At 43.9% G+C, this 24,328-nt stretch overlaps 1 protein-coding gene across 2 annotated transcripts in view; it reads left to right on the top strand.

Moving 5' to 3' along the window:
- Positions 1-24,328, top strand: part of GNB1L (G protein subunit beta 1 like) — an 80,650-nt gene that overhangs the window by 15,771 nt on the left and 40,551 nt on the right. For both annotated transcript variants that reach the window (XM_075832448.1, XM_075832440.1), the window contains exon 4: positions 4,412-4,568. In XM_075832448.1, coding sequence (XP_075688563.1) covers positions 4,412-4,568 — 157 coding nt within the window. The remainder of the gene's footprint in view (positions 1-4,411; positions 4,569-24,328) is intronic.

Here is a 24,328-nt window from a genome sequence, read left to right as displayed (position 1 = left end):
ACAGTATTACACCTTAGAGTATCGGAGCTTGGTATTATGGAATTTAGAAAACAATGTTTCAAGCAACCACAAGACAGTATGAAGTTACCCTTTACAGTTTTGTACAAGTAATTTTTCTCGTTTGTATTTTTGGGGTCACAGAGATCAACATGGGTACAGCTGATGCCTTAGGAGGTGGACACTAAGTAAAAAATGTGTTAGTCCTCCAACTAGCTATATCCCTCCTGCAGGCACTGAGCTAAATTATGCCGGGAATACAGGGCTGACTAGATATCTCTGTTCCCCCCAAACAGAAAAGGAAAACAGTGTGGCCTAACCTCACTGTTGTCTGTCCTGTCTCGAGAAAGCAAGACACTCTAATCCTCTGTTGCCCACCAGCGTAGGGTCACTCAGGGGCCGCATCACTTTTAATCAAAGTGTTTCCTCACTCCAAGGAGATGTAGGCTGCAGGAGTGACCCAGCTGGACATCTAGGATCTGGCACTATCTAGAGAGGTATGTAGTAGTAGATATGGGTAAGCCCTCACCCCCCTCAGACCTCCCATTTTCAAACAGGCCTTTCAGGTCTCCTCTGCTCACATCCTCCGTTTTTTTGGCACACAGTTTGTGTCTCCTTCGGAGGCTTCCCAACTGCCATTTTCTTTCCATAGTGGGCACCTTTTTGCTTGGACACCCCCTCCTGCTTTTTCCTTTCCTTTTTCTGCCTTGGCGCTATTTCGGCAGATCGCCAAACTCTGTGGCGCTCCACAACAGGCACCAATTATTTAGCACCTGGCTTCTGGCCTCGCTAGGCCGTGGGTGGGGTTTTATTCAACAGGAGGGAGGATGCTGCTCCCATGGGGCGCACTCTTTCCAGTGGTTCTCATTGGCAGGTGGCCTTTTTAGGGGCAGTTCCTTTTTTGGCGGCAGCTCTTCCTTTCTCTCACTGACTGCAGTACCAGAACAGACACCACTCTCTGCACTTCTAAGGATCTTGTAGGCTCTGCCCTTGCCATTTTTCTCCTCCAATATTCCATCCTGCAGCCCGTTGGTCCCATCATTTATTCCTAGTCAGTAGCTGTACAATTTTCTAAGCAGTAGCTCTCATCCCCCACTATTCTCTGCATACCGGGATGTAGCGGTGTGTGGCCACCATGTCTGAACCCAGATTTGAAAGCCCCTAAGCTGGAAACGGTTGCCCATTTTGCCTGTTTTCAATGTAATAACAAATTTTAGTGTGGTCAATCTGAACCCCTCCGCTCCAACTTCTTGAGGCCTAGACAGCTCGTCAGTGAACCAATTCCCACATTGCCCCCCACCGTGTCCCAAATCAGAGTGGGTGTGCTCTCTGTCTATGTCCATATTAGAACTTTCCAAGGCATCTAAGTCCATTATTGGTATGTTGGGAAAACTGTCACCATAAGCCCAGGCTGGTCCATCACCGTAGGATTCTTCCTCCGCTGACCTACTACGCAGCAGACCATTCAAACGAGCAAGAACTGCCGGTCTCGTCAGCATTCAATTTCCTCAACCTCAGCTGCCTTCCCTTCACCAAAAGGCCTGGGCTCTGATTTTTCCTTAAAAGAAGTGGATCGATCTGAGTACAAGGTCTTTGACTCAGATTCAGCACTCGATGAGGTACAGCCATCAAAACCTTCCTTAGTGCTGGCGATAGACGTTCATTCCGTGGGTCCAATTCCAGTTCCTGTACATCTTTCCTTTTCTTCCTCGAATCATTAACCAGGTCAAATTGGAGGGAGTACCGGTATTCTACTCGTCCCTGATTTGCCCCGTAAGGCCTGGTACACAGACAGGTCACTCTCAAAGCTGATACAATCTGGCGTCTGCCCTGTGACACGATCTACTCTCTCAAGGTCCACCCTTCCACCGGAATTTAGTTATGCTTCGTTTACCGTCGTGGCTATTGAAGCCGCTGTACTGAGAGTTTGTGGTTTGTCTGAGCGGGTCATCCTAGCAATTCTGGAAGATAGGAAACCTTTGTCATCTCAAAATTACCACATGCTTTTTTCCACTAGTGTGAAGAGAAACCGTTCCAACCGATGCAGTTCTCCCTCGCTCGTTTGCTCACTTTTAAGGATTTTGCCTTATCGGGTATCTTTCCTGGTAGCAAAATTGGTTGTTCAGTTTTTTGTTTTTTTTTGTAGGGAGTGGCACATGTTTCCTTCCTACCACCATCTGGTTCCTTGGGACCTTAATCTGGTCCTTTTGGGTGCTGCAGTCTTCCCCTTTTTAGACTCTCGACAGCATTTATTTTTGTTTTCTGTCTTGAAAAGTGGCCTTTCTGGTGGCCATCACCTCCATTTGGTGTGTCTCTGAATTGGCGGCCTTATCTTGCCAGTCTCCTTTTTAGGCTTTATATACCAAGACAAGGTGTTTCTTTGCCCAGTTCCCTCCTTCCTGCTGAAAGTGGTATCCGCATTCCACCTTAAAGGAACAGTGTCATCACAAATTATTTTTTTATATGTTAAAGATGTTAGTGCTTTATTAAAAACGTTTATATTCATTTGTGTGTTTGTGTTTTACTTTTTCTTATTTTTACACTTTTTCTTCCCTATGGGGGCTGCCATTTTTTGTTCCATTTCTGTGTGTGTCGATTAACGACACATACAGACATGGAATACGGCAGCCACAGTCCCATAGGGACTGCGAACGGCTCCCGTCCCATTGACTGCAGTGTACGGCGTCTGTGTGGGAACTGCGCATGCGCCGCTCCCACACAGTCCTATTCGAAATTGGCGCCGTCCGGCGCCATTTTCCTGTGGACCGGAAGTCGCGGCCGGACAGTAATATTACTACTTCCGGTCGCGGCTTCCGGATTTGTGCACTTGCACCAGCGGCAGCAAACGGAGCGGACGGGCCGGAGGGAGCCGCGGCGGCAGGAGCAGGTAAGAGATTTCAATGTATGTTCGTGTTTGTGTGTGTTTACTACTGTATGTAAACCTACTACACTGTGGGTTAGCTCAAAAAATGGCGACACACAGTGTAGGAGGTTACACCGTTCAAACCCCTCGTTTATCCCGGCACTAGCCAGGATAAAGGAGGGGGGGATGCTGAGAGCTCACTAGAGCGAGGGCTTTTAACCCAATGTTGCAATGCTGCAATTTTGGGAACAGCTCCATCTAGTGACCAAAAATGGGTAGTATTATAAATTAGAAATAATTTATAATATTTCCTGGACTCGTGCAAAAAAATAAAAAAAATTTGAACAATGTTTAATCACCCACACACTAAATGTTTAATTTTTAAAAAAAAAACATGTTTTTCTGGCAACACATTCCCTTTAACGAGGACATAGTTGTGCCTTCTTTTTTTCTCTCTCCTTCACATCCAAGGGATAGGACTTTTGTCAAGCTTTACCTGGTTCGCACCTTGTGCATCTATCTGGCACATACAACTTTTTTACATCGCTTTCACTCACTTATCATTCCAGAGGTCCGGAAGCAGGGAATGGCAGCTTCCAAAACCACCATATTCTGATGGATTCAGTCAGCGATTGGTGAGCCATACCTTCCTATAGGCTAAATAACTGCCTTTCCAGATAACTACTTGGTCTTCTCTTCACACCTTTTTTCATTTGTTACAGGGTACATACTTTTGCATCCTCTGACGTCTCTTGGTCACCGGGTACTGCAGACAGCAGTGCATTGAGCAAACTTGTTGTTTCTGTTATTGGCCCACCCCTGTGCATTGCTTGGAAATGTCCCACACTTATGTCTGTGTCCCCCCCCCCAATGACATGGACGAGAAAATGGGATTTTTGTTCACCATAAAATCCTTTCTGATCACGTACGGTGTAGAACACAGCACCCATCCATTTTGGTTCTCTTTCGGTAGTATGGCCGTTTTGTCCTCACAGGTGTTTTTTCCCTCGGGTTCTCACATAGTTTTTCCTGTTTATGATTGTTCTTATTGTTGCATTAGTGTTTGCACTCTCTGCTTCTCCTAATGCTCTTGTATAAAACCGGTTTAGCTCTGCGCCTTCAGCAGGAATATAGCTGGTAGGGGGAGCTCACTCTTTTTCACTTAGTGTCCGCCTCCGAGTGGCAGCAGTTATACCCACAGTCATCCCTGTGTCCTCCAATGTACTGTACGTGAAATGAAAAGGATTTTACGGTGATTAACAAACATCCAATTATTTGGTTGGTGGATTACTATAGAGAATATATTGGCATGCCTTGGCACTGCATCTTCCAAGGAATGTAACTAGACCCAGACTTTAGTCACAAGAAATATAATTACAAGGCATAAGTTATATAACATCTTTAATAATGTCTTCATACTGTCAATTAAAAAACCCAAAAATAAAACAGAGAACAAAGCTTTTGTTATTCTCCAGGCAGTTATTGGTAGCTAGGAAATAATTATCAATAATCTGCCAGAATTAATATGGATGTTCACTCTCTCCTTCACAGTCAGGGTAGAGATCTACAGATATGTACATGGAATTTAGCGGAAGGAAGGAACGAAGTGATGGGGTCTATACCTGTAGATAATCTTGGTTTCTGTAAATGTTCTCTATTGAATACTGAACGCTGTCTACTAGCAATGCCAGGAACAGAAAGCTCCCAGGTAGGAAGTACTGATTTTTAGTTGTCTACTTTATATTAAACTAACTTAAAGGTAATGTGTTGTCAGAGATTAACCTATGCTTTAAATCAAGTGTTTAAACATATTTTTTAAGAATTTTTGGTTATGTTTTTTCTTTAATTTTATATATATATATATATATATATATATATATATATATATAATTTATTTATTTTTTAAATCCTAAAATATTGCAGTCTTTAATTCTGGCCACTGAGCCTTCTAATAGACTGACACTTCCTGTTCTGCAATGAGCACTTTTCAGAAGTCATCTCATTATCATCACAGACAGGAGTACAATGACGGACAGGATAGCTGCTAAAGTGTCCTTTTGGCATAGTGTAAACCGCTGCCAAGGTAGGAACTGGAATGTGCGCAAAACAAAGTGTCACCTGAAGAATATTTAAAGGTTCAGTGTCCAACACCGTATATATGGATAGTAAAGGACCACCAATCCTCAAAGTATTGTCAGCTTTACCAGAAGTACTGTCGGTTTTCAGAGGTCAGTGAAAAACCGGAATATAACCATCTAGAGTTCATACTCGTACTGATCCTGAACAGCTTAAATTCCTCAAAAAAAAAAAAGCACAATGCCCATATCACCAGTTATGAGAATGAATATTCCAGCTGTATATGGCAGATCACGGTCATAATAACAGGCAAATACAGACAAAAATATAAAAAAAAATCAGTTTATCAAAAGATATGATAATTATTAACTTGTGAAGGTTTTCATCTAGGAGTGTAATAAGACTTTTGAAAGCTCAATATAACAATTGTTGTTTTTTACAGATGTGTGAGCTAGTTCAATTTTTTTGCAGTAGGTAGCAATCTAGAAACACACCTGTTACGCTTTTTTCTGTAGTACAGAAATATTCCATATGTTTTATTAATTTAGGGATATAATGGGAATTTTTAGTTTTGTTTTAGTTATTTTGTGTTCCAGTTTGTAATGGGGCAATAAAGCAAGTAATATGTGGGTAAATTCATCAAATTAAAAGGCAAAAGTATCAGTAAATAAATGTGAAAAATTTAATAAATAAACAAAATTATTAATCTATACAGGAGTGGAAGTTTTTAACCCCTTCCCACACCTTGCCTTTAATGCACGTCAATGTGTGCAGTTCGTTCGCGCACCTTGACGTGCAGTTACGTCTGCACTTTATAAGTTAACCGCCGCACGGCGCAACACCGCAGCGGCGGTTAACTTTACAGTCTGTCTGCCCTGATTTACGGGCAGACTACAAGGGACCAATGAAAGCGGTCCCTTGCTGCAGATTGCTCTGATTGGTTAGTCTGTTCAGACGTTCCAATCAGAGCTTAGTACCTTAGAAGAACAACGTCACAGGCTCTGATTTCCTGTTGGAGTCAGGAAGTTAAGGAGATCGGAGCCTGTGGACGTCGTGTGAAGAAGAAGTGAAAACCCCCCCCCCCCAAAACACACATTAACCCCTTGATCACAGCCTTTAACTGTGATCAACCCCTCCTTTGCTCTCCCAGTCTATAAGGGAGCTTTAAAAAAAAAAAAAAAAAATATATATCATAAAGCTCTAGAAAAAAGTTTAGTCAGTGTTAGTCAGCGTCAATTTAGTCAGTGTTAGTCAGCGTCAATTTAGTCAGTGTTAGTCAGCGTCAATTTAGTCAGTGTTAGTCAGCGTCAATTTAGTCAGTGTAAGACCGTCTGTTGGTCAGCGTCGGACCGTCTGTTAGTGTCAGACCGCCTGTTTGTCAATTAATCAGCGTCAGTTAGTCATCGTCTTTTTGTCAGTGTAGTTTAGTCACCGTTAGCCAGTTTTAGTGTCAGAAAATAAAATTAGCATACGTTCGTGTTAGGTCAGTGCGTCAGTCAGTGTGATTGTCAGTCAGCGTCAGTCTTTTTGTCAGTGTTAGTGAGAGTTTTAGTGTCATAAGATAATATATATATATATATATATATATTAGTGTACATTAGTGTTAGTATTTAGTGTTTTATGTAAAAAAAAGTTATTATACATTTGTTGTATACAGCACTTTAGTATACAAGTCCACATATACAGTTAGTAAAAATGATAGAAAAATGGCCCGCAAAACCTTTACTGCAGAGGTGGCATATGATATGCTCGCTTCAGACACAGATACTGCGAGTGATGCTGGGTCCGCTTTTGTTCTGTCCTCCTCAAGCGACACCGAAGAACCTCCTCGCAGTCGCAGGAGGGTTAGTGTTCAGGTTACACCTGCACCTGAACCCAATTGGTTGCCCCCAACCTCCTACACCCCCCAAGTACCGGACTTTACTGCTGCTGCAGGGGTCCAAGTTCAGACAGCAGGGCTGTCCGAAATTGAATTTTTCAAGCTCTTTTTTTCAGACAGCCTTGTGGACAAAATTTTTGAGCAAACAAACCTTTGCGCTCAACAATTTATTGCTGTCATCCCCGAAAGTTTTTATGCCAGGCCATACAGGTGGCATCCCACCGACAAAGCAGAAATGCTGCAGTACTGAGGATTGGTCCTAAACATGGGCCTAACGAAGAAGCCATCGATGAGGGCCTATTGGTCTACGGATATTTTCTACCACTGCCCCTTATACCGCACCACAATGCCCAGGGCTCGTTTTGAGGCAATCCAAAAATTCTTACATTTCAATGATAATTCCCAGTGCCCCCCCCCCCCCAGAATGGCCCAAATTTCGATCGACTCTACAAAATTAGACTTCTTATTTCCCATTTGGCCCAAACATTTTCGTCGTCCCATACCCCAGGAAGAGAAATTGCCATTGACGAGTCCCTGGTGCATTTCAAGGGAAGGGTGAAGTTCAGGCAGTATTTGCCCAACAAACGTGCCAGGTATGGCATCAAGATCTATAAGTTGTGTGAGTCGGAGTCGGGCTACACACATACTTTTAGAATATATGAGGGAAGGGACAGTCAGATTGAGCCCCCAAACTGTCCACCTGTCCTGACCACAACTGGGAAGATTATCTGGGACCTCCTGCACCCACTGTTTAATCAGGGGTACCACTTGTATATAGACAACTGGTACACAAGTGTACCCCTGTTCAAATGCCTGGCGGAGCAAAAAACAGTGGCGTGTGGGACTGTCCGCAAAAAACTGAGAACAGCTCCCAAAAACACTTCTAGGCCAACCCCTGCAGCGTGGGGAGAGCAGGGTGCTCCATAGCGAAGGGGTCCTTTTTAAAAAATTCAGGGACAAGAAGGATGTCCTAATGCTGACATCCATTCATGACGCCACCTGCTCCCTTGCAACACCCACCACCACGTTACGGCCTGTCTGCATCCAGGCCTATAACAAATACATGGGGGGGGGGGTGGACTTTTCTGACCAGATGCTCAAGCCGTAGAATGCCATGCGGAAATCAAAAATGTGGTACAAAAAATTGGCGGTGTACTTTGTCAAAATGGCATTGTACAACTCCTTTATAATATACAGGAGCACTGGTCAGGAGGAGACTAACCTGGAGTACCAGGAGAAGGTAATCAAATTCCTTCTCTTTGGGAATGTGGCAGAGGTAGGGGAAAGTTCTACCTCTTCAAGTAGTGATGTCCCCAGGATAGTTCCAGGGCAGCACTTTCCTGGTGAAGTGCCGTCCACAGAAAAAAAAAAAGCGCCCCCAGAAAATCGGTCGTTTCTGTGCCAAAAGAGGCACGACATACCAGTGTAACACCTGTCCCACCCACCCTGGACTATGTATAAAGGAGTTCTTCCAACTATATCACACCTCTCTGGAGTTATAAATTAAATTTGTATCTGCCCCTTTCAATTATAATTATCGTCCCTTTCATGTAATGGCAGGAAGGAGGTGAAGGCAAAGTGAGCCCTAATCTACCCACCGCCCTGTCCCTGCCTACTTGCAACGACCCGCCCTAGGCGACGAGGTACAACTGGGCGGCGGTCCCTACGCTGGCTAAGTGCACAGGAAGACAAACAGGGAACACGCAAGGGAAGGGGCAGTAGCCACGGAACGCCACGAGGAAACGGGGCGGCGAACGAACAGTCAGGACCAGGACGAAGTGAGTACACCCGAGCAGGCACGGAGACAGAAGCAAGCCAGGGCAAGCAAGCAGGTCAAGCAGAACTGCAGCAAGGCAGAAGCACGGCAGAAGCAGGCTGGAGCAAGCAGCAGTGGGGCCAGGAATCCAAAAGAATTACAAGCACTGAGGGAGAGCACAGGGCAGGGGGCGGAGCTAACTCCGAGAGACCAGGCCGTGATAGGCTCTCCCACTCCTGAGCCTGCCACCCTGGTTGGTGGGAGATGGTGTCAGTCGAGCAGGTCTGGCCTCAGGTGTGGATTGATTAATCCCAGGAGTATAGCTAGATGAAGTACCTGGCAGATCCCTAACAGTACTCCCCCTTTTATGAGGGGCCACCGGACCCTTACTAAGGGGACCCGGTTTAGTGGGGAAGAGGAGGTGGAACCTCCTGATCAATACCCCAGCGTGAACATCACGGGCAGGTACCCAAGTCCTCTCCTCCGGCCCGTATCCTCTCCAATGGACCAGGTACTGGAGGGAGCCCTGGACCATCCTACTGTCCATAATCTTGGCCACCTCGAATTCCACCCCCTCAGGGGTGAGAACGGGAACAGGAGGTATCCTCGAGGGGGACCAGGACGGGGAGCAGCGTTTAAGGAGGGAGGCATGGAAGACGTCATGTATGCGAAAGGATGGGGGGAGCTCCAGACGGAAGGATACAGGGTTGAGGACTTCAATGATCTTATAAGGTCCAATAAATCGGGGAGCAAACTTCCTGGACGGGACCTTAAGGCGCAAGTTCCTGGACGACAACCAGACCAAATCCCCGACGACAAACCGGGGGTTAGCAGAACGTCTACTATCCGCCTGAATCTTTTGTGCGCTCTGGGACGCCTCTAGGTTCTTCTGAACCTGGGCCCAGACAGTGCACAGTTCCCGATGAACCTCCTCTACCTCAGGATTATTGGAACAACCAGGGGAGACGGAGGAGAACCTTGGGTTAAACCCGAAATTACAGAAAAACGGGGAGACCCCTGACGAGTTACTGACCCGGTTATTCAGGGAAAATTCAGCAAGGGGAAGGAATGAGACCCAATCGAATTGACAGTCAGAGATGAAACACCTTAAATACTGTTCCAGGGATTGGTTGGTCCTTTCTGTTTGGCCGTTAGTTTCGGGATGGAAGGCGGAGGAGAAGGACAGATCAATCTCCAACTTTTTACAAAAAGCTCTCCAAAATAAGGAAACAAATTGTACCCCTCTGTCAGAAACGATATTGACTGGGGCCCCATGGAGACGCAGGATGTGTTTCACAAACAAAGAAGCTAACGTCTTGGCGTTAGGTAGCTTCTTAAGGGGCACAAAGTGGCACATCTTGCTGAAGCGGTCGACTACCACCCACACCACCGACTTGCCCTGAGATGGAGGCAAATCGGTGATAAAATCCATGGAGATATGGGTCCAAGGTCTCTGGGGAATGGGCAAGGAACGTAGTAGGCCCGCAGGTCGGGACCTAGGGGTTTTGGACCTAGGGCAAACCTCACAAGCGGCGACGTAAGCCCTAACATCTTTAGGCAACCCAGGCCACCAATAGTTTCTGGTAATGAGGTGTTTGGTGCCCAAGATGCCAGGATGACCAGATAGAGCGGAGTCATGGTTTTCCCTGAGTACCCTCAGCCGGTATTGCAGGGGAACAAACAGTTTGTCCCCAGGGACGTTCCCGGGAGCTGCACCCTGATCAGCCGCGATATCAGAAGCTAAATCAGAATCCGTGGCAGAGACGATTATACCAGGGGGTAAAATACAAGCGGGATCCTTCTCGGAAGGAGGATTGGCCATGAAACTACGTGACAGAGCGTCAGCCTTAATATTCTTGGACCCAGCCCTATAGGTAACCAAGAAATTAAATCTGGTAAAGAATAGTGCCCACCGAGCTTGTCTAGGATTAAGCCTCCGGGCCGATTCTAGGAAAACCAGATTCTTGTGATCCGTAAGGACCGTTACCTGGTGTCTGGCCCCCTCCAGGAAGTGCCGCCACTCCTCAAAAGCCCATTTAATGGCTAGAAGTTCGCGGTTACCAATATCATAGTTACTCTCCGTGGGCGAAAACTTCCTAGAGAAGTAAGCACAGGGGCGGAGATGGGTGAGGGAGCTGGTACCCTGGGACAAGACGGCCCCCACTCCCACCTCGGAAGCGTCAACCTCCACAATAAATGGCTCCTCTTGGTTGGGCTGAATCAGCACGGGGGCCGAGATAAAGCACTTCTTGAGAGTCTCAAAGGCCTGGACGGCCTCAGGGGGCCAATGGAGGACATCGGCACCCTTGCGGGTAAGGTCCGTAAGAGGCTTAGCGACGACCGAGAAGTTGGCAATAAATCTCCTGTAATAGTTGGCGAACCCTAAAAAACACTGTAACGCCTTAAGGGAGGCAGGTTGGACCCATTCCGCCACAGCTTGAACCTTGGCAGGGTCCATGCGGAATTCATGAGGAGTGAGGATTTGCCCTAAAAATGGTATCTACTGTACCCCAAAGACACATTTTTCAGTCTTCGCAAACAGATTATTCTCCCGAAGGACCTGGAGCACCTTCCTGACATGCTCCACGTGGGAGGACCAGTCCTTGGAAAACACCAGTATGTCATCAAGGTATACAACAAGAAAATTACCCAGGTACTCTCTCAGGATTTCATTAATAAAATTCTGGAAGACAGCAGGGGCATTACACAACCCAAAGGGCATGACCAGGTATTCGAAATGACCCTCGGGTGTGTTGAACGCAGTTTTCCACTCATCCCCCTCTTTGATGCGGATAAGGTTATATGCCCCCCGTAGATCGAACTTAGAAAACCATTGGGCTCCCTGAACCTGATTAAAAAGATCCGGAATCAAAGGAAGTGGGTACTGGTTCCTTACGGTGACCTTATTCAGGTTACGATAATCAATGCACGGCCTAAGACCACCATCCTTCTTCCCCACGAAGAAGAAGCCAGCACCTACAGGAGAAGTCGAGGGGCGAATGAAACCCTTGGCCAGGCATTCTTGGATATACACCCTCATCGCTTCACGTTCAGGACATGAAAGATTAAATATCCTACCCTTAGGAAGCTTGGCACCAGGCACCAAATCGATAGCGCAATCGTAATCTCTATGGGGGGGCAACACCTCGGAGGCCTCCTTAGAAAACACATCGGCGAAGTCCTGAACAAACTCAGGAAGCGTGTTTACCTCCTCCCGGGGAGAAATAGAGTTAACAGAAAGACATGACATAAGACATTCATTACCCCATTTGGTGAGATCCCCAGTATTCCAATCAAACGTGGGATTATGCAACTGCAACCAGGGAAGACCTAATACCAGATCAGACGATAATCCCTGCATCACCAGTACAGAGCACTGCTCCAAATGCATGGAGCCAACCAGGAGTTCAAAAACAGGAGTATGCTGAGTAAAATAACCATTAGCAAGGGGGGTTGAGTCGATTCCTACTACAGGGATGGGATAAGGTAAATCAATACAAGGCATCTTTAGAGACATAGCAAAATCCACAGACATGATATTAGCAGATGAGCCAGAATCCACAAAAGCACTGCCGGTGGCAGACCGGCCAGCAAACAAGACCTGAAAGGGAAGCAAAATTTTATTGCGTTTCACATTAACGGGAAATACCTGTGCGCCCAAGTGACCTCCCCGATGATCACTTAGGCGCGGAAGTTTTCCGGCTTCTTATTCTTGCGCCTGGGACAGGTGTTCAGTAGATGCTTGTCGTCCCCACAGTAGAAGCAGAGACCATTCATTCTGCGAAACTCCCTACGTTGTCGAGGGGACATGGAGGCCCCGAGTTGCATAGGTACCTCCGAGTCCTCCGTGGAGGGGCGAGGAGACGGGACCTCGGGGGGAATCGCAGAAAAGTCAGAGGGGAGCACACTGAAGCGTTCTAGCTGACGTTCCCTGAGACGTCGGTCAAGTCGTACTGCTAGGGCCATAACCTGGTCAAGGGAGTCAGGCGAGGGGTAGCTAACCAGCAGATCCTTCAGGGCGTCAGATAATCCTAACCTAAACTGGCACCTTAGGGCCGGATCGTTCCACTGAGAAGCTACGCACCACTTCCTAAAATCAGAACAGTATTCCTCAACCGGTCTCCTACCCTGACGTAAGGTCACCAGCTGACTCTCGGCTAAAGCAGTCCTGTCAGTCTCGTCGTAAATGAGTCCGAGGGCAGAGAAAAAACGATCAACAGAGGAAAGTTCAGGGGCGTCAGGAGCCAAGGAGAAGGCCCACTCTTGGGGCCCTTCCTGGAGTCGGGATATGATGATACCCACCCGCTGGTTCTCGGAACCTGAGGAGTGGGGCTTTAGGCGGAAATACAGTCTGCAACTCTCCCGGAAGGAGAGAAACGTCTTACGGTCCCCTGAAAACCGGTCAGGTAACTTGAGGTCGGGTTCTAGAGGTGAGGTGAGGGGTACTACTAAAGCAGCGTCACCCTGATTGACCCTTTGGGCCAGGGCCTGGACCTGTAGGGAGAGGCCCTGCATCTGCTGGGTCAGGGTCTCAAGGGGGTCCATGATAGCGTCAGCGTAGGAGAAATGGTAGACTAGGTAAGGGCTTGTAATTATGTAATGGCAGGAAGGAGGTGAAGGCAAAGTGAGCCCTAATCTACCCACCGCCCTGTCCCTGCCTACTTGCAACGACCCGCCCTAGGCGACGAGGTACAACTGGGCGGCGGTCCCTACGCTGGCTAAGTGCACAGGAAGACAAACAGGGAACACGCAAGGGAAGGGGCAGTAGCCACGGAACGCCACGAAGAAACGGGGCGGCGAACGAACAGTCAAGACCAGGACGAAGTGAGTACACCCGAGCAGGCACGGAGACAGAAGCAAGCCAGGGCAAGCAAGCAGGTCAAGCAGAACTGCAGCAAGGCAGAAGCACGGCAGAAGCAGGCTGGAGCAAGCAGCAGTGGGGCCAGGAATCCAAAAGAATTACAAGCACTGAGGGAGAGCACAGGGCAGGTAATAAAGGGCAGGGGGCGGAGCTAACTCCGAGAGACCAGGCCGCGATAGGCTCTCCCACTCCTGAGCCTGCCACCCTGGTTGGTGGGAGATGGTGTCAGTCGAGCAGGTCTGGCCTCAGGTGTGGATTGATTAATCCCAGGAGTATAGCTAGATGAAGTACCTGGCAGATCCCTAACATTTCATTTACAATTACAGCCCCTTACCATAACCATTTCTCCATTTAAAAATTGAACATCCCCTCCACAACAAAACTAAAAATACCCATTATACCCCTAGATGAATACCTAGGATTTGTAATACCGTGTAGTATCTGGACAATTTTTTAGGCCTATGCAAACATGACATGTGCCCAAAAATCATCCAAGTAAAATAAGGCCTCAAAATTCTTGTGGTGTTCCAATACTTTCTGGCCCTGCCATACACTACCGTTCAAAATTTTAGGGTCACTTAGAAATTTCCTTATTTTTGAAAGAAAAGCACAGTTTTTTTCAATGAAGATAACATTAATCAGAAATACACTCTATACATTGGTAATGTGCTAAATGACTATTCTAGCTGCAAACGTCTGGTTTTTAATGCAATATCTACATAGGTGTAGAGAGGCCCAGTTCCAGCAACCATCACTCCAGTGTTCTAATGGTACATTGTGTTTGCTAACTGTGTTAGAAGGCTGATGGATGATTAGAAAACACTTGAAAACCCTTGTGCAATTATGCTAGCACCGCTGTAAACAGTTTTGCTGTTTAGAGGAGCTATAAAACTGACCTTCCTTTGAGCTGGTTGAGAATCTGGAGCATTACATTTGTGAGTTCGATTAAACTCTCCAAATGGCTAGAAAAAGAGAGCTTTCATGTGAAACTCGACAGTCTATTCTTGCTCTTAGAAATGAAGGCTATTCCATGCGAGAAATTGCCAAGAAATTGAAGATTTCCTACAACGGTGTGTACTACTCCCTTCAGAGGACAGCACAAACAGGCTCTAACCAGAGTAGAAAGAGAAATGGGAGGCCCCGCTGCACAACTGAGCAACAAGACAAGTACATTAGAGTCTCTAGTTTGAGAAATAGACGCCTCACAGGTCTACAGTGAAGAGGCGACTCCGGGATGCTGGCCTTCAGGGCAGATTGGCAAAGAAAAAGCCATATCTGAGACTGGCTAATAAAAGGAAAAGATTAATATGGGCAAAAGCACACAGACATTGGACAGAGGAAGATTGGAAAAAAGTGTTATGGACAGACGAATCGAAGTTTGAGGTGTTTGGATCACACAGAAGAACATTTGTGAGACGCAGAACAACTGAAAAGATGCTGGAAGAGTGCCTGACGCCATCTGTCAAGCATAGTGGAGGTAATGTGATGGTCTGGGGTTGCTTTGGTGCTGGGAGATTTGTACAAGGTAAAAAGGGATTTTGAATAAGGAAGGCTATCACTCCATTTTGCAACGCCATGCTATACCCTGTGGACAGCGCTTGATTGGAGCCAATTTCATCCTAAAACAGGACAATGACCCAAAGCACACCTCCAAATTATGCAAGAACTATTTAGGGAAGAAGCAGGCAGCTGGTATTCTATCTGTAATGGAGTGGCCAGCGCAGTCACCAGATCTCAACCCTATAGAGCTGTTGTGGGAGCAGCTTGACCGTACGGTACGTAAGAAGTGCCCATCAAGCCAATCCAACTTGTGGGAGGGCCTTCTGGAAGCCTGGGGTGAAATTTCTCCCGATTACCTCAGCAAATTAACAGCTAGAATGCCAAAGGTCTGCAATGCTGTAATTGCTGCAAATGGAGCATTCTTTGACGAAAGCAAAGTTTGAAGGACAAAAATTATTATTTCAGATAAAAATCCTTATTTCTAACCTTGTCAATGTCTTGACTATATTTTCTAGTCATTTTGCAACTCATTTGATAAATATAAGTGTGAGTTTTCATGGAAAACACAAAATTGTCTGGGTGATCCCAAACTTTTGAACGGTAGTGTATGTCCAGCAACCGCAGATGAGGGCAAAGTTGGTATTTCTAAACTCAGAAGAAATAGCCTGATAAATATTGAGGTGCTTTTCTTCACTTGCATGCTCTGTGTCTGAAAAATCTGTCCTATAAATGAAGCATTTATGAAAAAATTTAAATTAATTTTGTTCACTCCAGATTTCCACAAGACTCCGCAAAAAAACTGTGCGGTCAAAAAAGTGATGGCTGCCCTAGATAAATTCCATGAGGGGTGTAGTATTCGAAATTGGGTCATTTCTGGGTGTTTTCCATCATTATGGGGGCTCAGAGTCTCTTCAAAGATCAAATGGGGCCGTTGAGCCAATCATGCAAAACTTGGGCCTCGAAAATCTAAGGCTGCTCCTTCAATTCCAGGCACTGCCATGTGCCCACACAACATATTTGGACCACTTTGGGGGTATCTCTGAACTCGGTTCAAATGGGCCAATAAATGTTAAGGTGTTTTTATTCACTTGCATGCTCTGAACAATCTGTCCTATAAATGAAAAAAAATGTAAAATATTTTTTTTCATGCTAGATTTCGACAAGATTCTGCAAAAAAAAAAATGTGTGGTCAAAAATGTGATCACACACCGAGAAAAATTCTTAGAGGTGTGTAGTTATCAAAATGGGGCCATTTCTGGGGGTTTCCCATCATTATGGGGGCTCAGAGTCTCATGCAAAACTTGAGTCCTGAAAACCTAAGGCTTCTCCTTCACTTCCATGCACTGCAATGTGTCCACACAACATATTTGAACCTCTTTGGGGGTATCTCTGAACTCGGTACAAATGGGCCAATAAATGTTAAGGTGGTTTTCTTCACTTGCATGCTCTGTCTCTGAAAAATCTGTCCTATGAATGAAGCAGTTGTGAAAAAATTTTAAATGTTCTTTTTCTCGCCAGATATCCACAAGATTCTGCAAAAAAATTATGGGGTTAAAAAAGTGATCACACCCCTAGAAAAAATTCCTTGAGGGGTGCAGTTTCCAAAATGGGGTCACTTTTGGAGGGTTTCCACTGTTTTGGTCCCTCCAGGGCATTGCAAACGCGACATGGCACTGAACTATTCCAGCAAAATCCGTGCTCCAAAATCTAAATGACGCTCCTTCTCTTCTGAGCTCGGCTGTGGGTCCAAACAGCAGTGTATTACCACATATGTGGTCTTGCCGTAATCGGGAGAAATTGCTTTACAAATGTAGTGGTGCTTTTTCTCCTTTATTCCTTGTAAAAATGTAAAATTTAAAAGTAGATTTAAATCTTCACACACGAATTCAAATACATTTCGCAAAACAATTGTGGGGTCAAAATACTAACTATACCGCTAGAAAGATTCCTTGAGGGGTGCAGTTTCCAAAATGGGGTCACTTTTTCTCTTTTTTTACTGTATGGGCAGCACAAGAACTCTACAAACCTGACATGGTGCCTAAAATATATTCTAAAAAAAGGAGGCCCCAAAATCCCCTAGGTGCTCCTATGCTTCTGAGGCCGGTGCTTCAGTCCGTTAGCACACTACGGCCACATGTGGGATATTTCTAAAAAGTGCAGAATCTGGGAAATAAATATTCAGTTGCATTTCTTGGGAAAAACCTTCTGTGTTACAGAAAAAAATGGATTACATATGAATTTTGGCAAAAAAAATGAAATTTGTAAATTTCACCTGTAGTTTGCTTTAATTCCTCTGAAATGCCTAAAGGGTTAAAACACTTTCTGAATACTGTTTTGAATACTCTGAGGGGTGCAGTTTTCAAAATAGGTTGATTTATGGGGACTTTCTAATATATAAGGCTCCCCAAACTAACTTCAGAACTGAACTGGTCCCTGAAAAAATAGCCTTTTGAAATGTTCTTGAAAATATGAGAAATTGCTGCAAAAGTTCTAAGCCTTGTAACGTCCTAGAAAAATAAAAGAATGTTCCAAAAACGATGCACATATAAATTAGACATATGGGAAATATAAACTAGGAAGTATTTTGTGTGGTAATACTATCTGTCTTCCAAGCAGATAGATTTAAATTTCAAAAAATTGTAATTTTTGCACATTTTCTCTAAATTTTGATGTTTTTCACAAATAAATATTGAACTTATCGACCAAATTTTTTCACTAACATAAAGTACAATATGTCACGAGAAAACTATCTCAGAATCGCTTGGATAGGTAAAAGCGTTCCAGAGTTATTACCACATAAAGTGACATATGTCAGATTTGAAAAATCGGCTTCATCCTGAAGGCCAAAACAGGCTCAGCCCTGAAGGGGTTAAAACAATTTTTTATACCAATGTCGGTTTGGAGCGGCATGTGTATAATTGATAACGTAAATCTTTACGAATTCCTCGTTTGAAGCGCCGGCGATATCTTTTTTGCGCCAATTATTTTTTTGTGTAGGAGGCACCTCTGAAGAAAAATGTTGCCCTTGTATTGTCCTTGAGGCTTCACTGACTGATGCTGAATGTTCTCCTTCTTCCTCACTGCCTTCAAAAATGTATTTTCTTTTTATGTTTACCTGGTATTCCAGGTATCTACTACGATGGCTGGCAGATCTGTACGAAATGTAAAAGTTGTACATCTCTACCTGTACTAGATGCATAACTAATTTTCTATACCAGGTCCTGGATTTCCTCGTTATAGGGCTTAATCATCTGGTCGAAAAGATCAACCCCCCCATATGTATTTATTATACGCCTGTATCCAAACAACTTTGGAGTCTCAGCAAATCTGCCACTCGAGAGTGCGTGTGTCATTGTGTATCATTGTGAGAATATAGACATCTTTTTTTATTCCTATAAGTCAAGAAGAGCACCTGTTACTGCACATTCCCCTTCTCACCAATTTGTAGCTTTTGGCCTAGGAGGGTCTTTGCGAGGTCTCTCTGATTTTTCCGTACTGTTCCACAGGCTACAAGGTTTGTTTTTTACGGTCAAACATTTAAAAAGTGGAACGCTGGTGTAAAAATTGTCTAGGTACAAGTGGTAGCCTTGACTTGATCTAGCAGGAAAAGTAAAAGATCCCTCATAATTTTACCACTTGTACCTAGGACAGGAAGACCGTTTGGGGGCTCAATCCCTGTGTCTTTGCCCTCATAAATCTTTATTGTATACAGTGCATTCAGAAAGTCTTCAGACCCTTTCACTTTTTTCACATTTTGTTATATTGAGTCCTGGTGCAAAAATAAACAAATCACGGTTTCCCCCATCATTCTCACTTAACCCCTTGAGTACCCAGCTCATTTTGGCCTTGAGGACCAGACCCATTTTTTCAAATCTGACATGTCACTTTATGTGGTAATATCTCTGGAATTCTTTTACCTATCCAATTGATTCTGAGATTGTTTTCTCGTGACATATTGGACTTTAGTGAAAAACACCAAAATTTTGAGAAAATATGAAGAAATTATGATTTTTCAAATTTTAAATGTATCTGCTTGTAAAACAGATAGTAATACCACACAAAATAGTTACTATTTCACATTCCCCATATGTCTACTTTATGTTTGCATCGTTTTTTGAACATCCTTTTATTTTTCTACGACGTTACAAGGCTTAGAACTTTAGCAGCAATTTCTCACATTTTCAAGAAAATTTCAAAAGGCTATTTTTACAGGGGCCAGTTCAGTTCTGAAGGGGTTTTGAGGGCCCTATATATTAGAAACCCCCATAAAACACCATTTTGAAAACTGCACCCCTCAAAGTATTCAAAACAGCATTAAGAAAGTGTTTCAACCCTTTAGGCGTCTTACAGGAATTGAAGGAAAGTAGAGCTGAAATTTTCAAATTTCATTTTTTTTTACAAAATTCATTTGTAATACATTTTCTTCTGTACCACAGAAAGTTTTACCTGAGAAATGCATCTCAATATTTATTGCCCAGATTCAGCAGTTTTTAGAAACATCCCACATGTGGCCCTAGTGTGATAATGGACTGAAACACAGGCCTCAGAAGCAAAGGAGCACCTAGTGGATTTTGGGGCCTGCTTTTTTTAGAATATATTTTAGGCACTATGTCAGGTTTGAAAAGGTCTTGTGGTGTCGAAAACAGTGGAAACACCCAAAATTGACCCCATTTTTTAAACTACACCCCTCAGGGAATTTATCTAGGGGTATAGTTAGCATTTTGACCCCACAGGTATTTTGCTATGTTTATTGGAGTTAGTCTGTGAAAATGAAAATCTACTTTTTTTCTGCAATTTCTCCCGATTACGGCAATACCCCATATGTGGTAATAAACTGTTGTTTGGACCCACAGCAGGGCTCAGAAGGGAAGGAACGCCATTTGGATTTTGGAGTGCTGATTTTACTGGAATGGTTTTCGGTGCCGTGTCATGTTTGCAATGCCCTGGAGGGACCTAAACAGTGGAAACCCCCCAAAAGTGACCCCATTTTGGAAACTATACCCCTCAAGGAATTTTTCTAGTGGTATAGTTAGCATTTTGACCCCACAGGTTTTTTGCTGCATTTATTGGAATTAGTCTGTGAAGATGAAAATATACTTTTTTTCTGAAAAAACATAGACTTTTCACACTTTTACAAGGAAAAAAGGAGAAAAAGCACCCCAACATTTGTAAAGCAATTTCTCCTGATTACGGAAATACCCCATATGTGGTCATAAACTTCTGCTCAGAAGGGAAGGAGCACCATTTGGATTTTGGAGCGCAGATTTTGCTGGAATGGTTTTCAGGCGCAATGTTGCATTTGAAGAGCCCCTGAGGTATTCGTAAAGTGGAAACCCCCAAGAAGTGACCCCATTTTGGAAACTACACCCATTGAGGATTTTGTTTTAGGGGTGTAGTGAGCATTTGGACTCCACAGATGTTTCATAGAAGTCATAAACATTGGGCAGTGAAAATGAAAAATTGCATTTTTTCCAATAAAAAGTCGATTAAGCCCCAAACTTTTCATTTATACAAGGGGCAATAGGAGAAAGAGCACTGCTCAATTTGTTACCCATTTTCTCTTGATTACAGCAATACCCCATATGTGGCTGTAAACTGCTATATGGGCACATGGCAAGGGTCAGAAAGGAGGGAGCACCATTTGGTTTTTGATCACAGATTCTGCTGGAATATTTTTCAGGCATCATATTGTGTTTTCAGAGCCCATGAGGTGCCAATATAGAGGAAACTCCCAAGATGTGACCCAATTAAGAAAACGACACCGCTCAAGGTATTCATCTAGGGGTATAGTGAGAAATTTTACTTTTCAGATTAGGAATTAAAACAAAATTGGTAGAATTTTATTTTTTATTTATTTTACAAACGCGTGAGTTTGATGAAACATTTTGGGGATGTATCAAGCACCAATGAGAAAAAAAAGAACTCACAATTCATTCATTTTTTTTTCCTGTGTTCATTGATACCCTATATAGGACCTTTTTGTATTGAGGCACACGGTGAGGCCCGGAAGTGAAGGTGTACCATGAGGCTCTTCAAGGCCTAGTTTTTGCTTGGGTGATTTTGGGCCACCATGGTGGTATTCATCTAGGGGTATAATGATTTTTTTGTTTGTTTTATATATCCAATTGGTGCACAAGTGGACAATTTTTAAATGAAGGTGACATAAAATTTAAGATGAAGTTTATATGGACATCCTGAAAATGGCATGAAAAAAATTAGTAGTCCACTGAAGAATGGTAAATTCTGAAACATTCTTTCATGCAAAGCCCTGGTTTGGAGGGGCAAGTGCTGCATTGATATATCGTATCCTTTCGGATACCCCTCTTCGCGCACACGCGACATCGTTTTTGTGGATGGCTCTTTTTTTCCGTTGGGGGGACTTCACTGGGGAAGTGCTGGCCAGGGACAATTCTATTTGCCTCACTTCCTGAAGCCCTGCTACTCGCTCCTTCCTCTTGGTCTTTAAAAATTAATTTTTTAATTACTTTTTCAAGGTACTCGAGGTACCTAGAACGATTATATAAACAAAAAGAACAATGATCTCTGGACTAAAGAGCTCAGTATATGTAAATATATATATCTATATACGGTGCCAACCAGACATGGAAATGTGAGGAAAAGAAAAAACAAAAACCTGGTAAAAAAGGCACTCGGCTCAATAAAGTCGCAATTTAATTATCAAAAGTTTATTAATATATATGTAAAATTATGCAATCTTGCACAAAAACCTACAAACAGACATCACAAACCCGGCCGGGTAATGAATGGCAAAGAAATCAGTTTTAAGAAAAATTCTCATTTAGCATGGCCATATAACAAATAGTATCAAGTAATAAGTTACTTCAATACAGGCCACACAAGTGGATGAATCAGATACAATGTAGTGAGTGGAGGCAACATACTAACCAAGGTAATTTACAAATGACATAACATCCATGGATATAAGCGATCCTGCTGATCAGATAGCAGTATACAGATGGGCTTACTAGCAAGGATATACATGCAATGAACCCATAGAGCACATGAATAGATGCAAGAGTATATACTTATCAGTAGGTAGTATATGTGGAAGTCCATAGGGTTCTCTACAGATGAAAACGAACAGGTCACTCCATGAGAAGATAAAAGAACGATTGCCAGCACTTCGGTACAAAATAAAAGAATTGAGGAGGGCCATTTCAATTAAATATACGGACAGTTTTTTTGTACCAAACTTTTGTCTTTCGCATGGCACAGTATGGCTTCATTAGTTGATCTCCCAAATCCACCCCTCCCATATGCTTGTTGTAGGCCTGTATGCATACAGGCTTTGAAACAGTGGTGCTTGTTCCACGCACTGAAACTGGGTTTGTGGTGTTGCCATGTATTGTGGAGAGCATGAGGACCTCTTTTTTGTCCCTGAATTTTACCAGGAGCACATTTTCATCATATCGTGCCCTGGTTTCGCCAACTGACAGTTTCTCAGCAAGAAAAGGCTTTGGGAGGTATTTTAGTTTCCTGCGAGCAGTGCCACAGGCCATTGTTTTCCTTTCAACAAGGCACTTAAAAAGCGGAACGCTAGTGTAGAAGTTGTCGAGGTATAGGTGGTACCCCTTATCCATCAGAGGATGCAGCAGGTCCCACACTATTTTACCGTTTGTGCCAAGAACTGGGGGGCACTCTGGGGGACTAATCTGCTCATCGTCAGCAAAGTGTAAAAACTTTAAAAGGGCCTCAAAACGTTTTCGCGGCATCACAGCACGGAATACAGGTGTATCATACAAAACATCTGTGGACCAATATGATTTGATGGTTGGCTTTTTTACAAGGCCCATGTGGAGCAAGAGCCCCCAGAAGGTTGCAATTTCATTTGCATTGGTTGGATGCCAAGCTTGGGTTCTGGCATAATGGGATGTCGGATTTTTGCCTAAGAATTTTTGTGCATATAAATTTGTTTGCACAACCATTAGGTCAACTAAAGTATCCGAAAAAAAACATTTAAAAAAATGTATTTCCTGAAAGTCAGTTGGATTTATTTTTATGCCAGGGGCAGAGGTAAACGCAGGAATTTCAGGTGTGTAAGAGGTAGGCGGTAGCCATATGGGGTCACTGGTGCTGGGGTTACTGGTGCCGGGGTCACTTGTGCTGGGCTCATTCGGATCACTAGCCCTGCTTCGTTTCTGAGGGGGTTCCTCATCATCAGTGGAGGAGGATAACACAAACTCAGATCCACCCTCACTGGCGCTTTCTGTATCTGAACATAAAATGGCATATGCCTCCTCTACGCTAAATAGACGAGACATTATGGGTGTGCAATAACACTGCACTAATCCTGACGTGCAAAACTAAATTCCAGAACAGTATTGGCAAGGAAACTGTGACGTGCAAAAGTAGCACACAAAATGACTACTAAATTACTAAAACTTTATTTATTTTTTTTAATATTTTTTTTATGAAGATAAAATGTAGAAACCCACAAAACTACTACTCAAATATATGGTAGTAGTGGGTGAGGTTGAACTAGTGCTGATTGGCACTAAAGGGTGGGCAGTAAACGGTGCTGGTGGACGATAAAAGGTGCTGGTAGGATCTATAGCAGAACTAAAGGATAGGCAGTAAAGAGGGCTTATGGTCACTAAAGGGGGCTAATATACTGATGGGCACTAAAGAAAAGTATTATATAGGTTTGATTGTTACTAGGGAGGACTGATGGGCACTATCAAGAGCAGCAAAGGGTGCTGGTGGGCACTAAAGATTGCTGGTGGGCACTAAAATGGCTGGTGGGCACTAGAGAGGGCTGCTGGGCCCTAATGGGCACTAAAGAATATTATTAGTTATATTCTGAGGGATGATGGGCACTATAAAGGGCAGATGGGAACTATAAAGGGCAGATGGGCACTATAAAGGGCAGATGGGCATTTTCCACAGTATTTCTGTCACTCTCCGATCTCCTCACAGTTCTCACAGAAATGAGGAGATCAGAGACGCTGACAGAAGCTTTCTCCGGTTTCCTACGTCATAGATAACTGTGATTGATCAGTCTCTAAAGACTGACCAATCACAGCAATCGCCGACATCGGGGCATGCAGATCTGTCCCCAGCCCGGCAACAGAGGCGGTCAGCTATCACTGACAGCTGCCGCCATGTCGCTATCACTATGTGATTTCACATAGTGACAGTTTGATCCTTCGCCGTAATAGTACGGCGAAGGTACGCTGGAATAAGCGGCCAGCGACGTACTATTACGGCGAAGGTACGCAAGGGGTTAATTACCCATATGACAAAGTGAAAACAAAATTTAAAAAATTTATCAAAATTTATTAAAAATCAAAACTCAAATTTCGCATAGTCATAATTATTCAGACCCTTTGCTATGACTTTTGAAATTTAGCTATGGGGGCCTCGTATTTCTCTAGA

This window comes from Rhinoderma darwinii, chromosome 1 (assembly GCF_050947455.1).
Source record: "Rhinoderma darwinii isolate aRhiDar2 chromosome 1, aRhiDar2.hap1, whole genome shotgun sequence".
Lineage (NCBI taxonomy): Eukaryota > Metazoa > Chordata > Amphibia > Anura > Rhinodermatidae > Rhinoderma > Rhinoderma darwinii.
The sequence above is the reverse complement of the archived record's forward strand: the minus strand, read 5'-3'. Positions and strand labels throughout refer to the sequence as shown.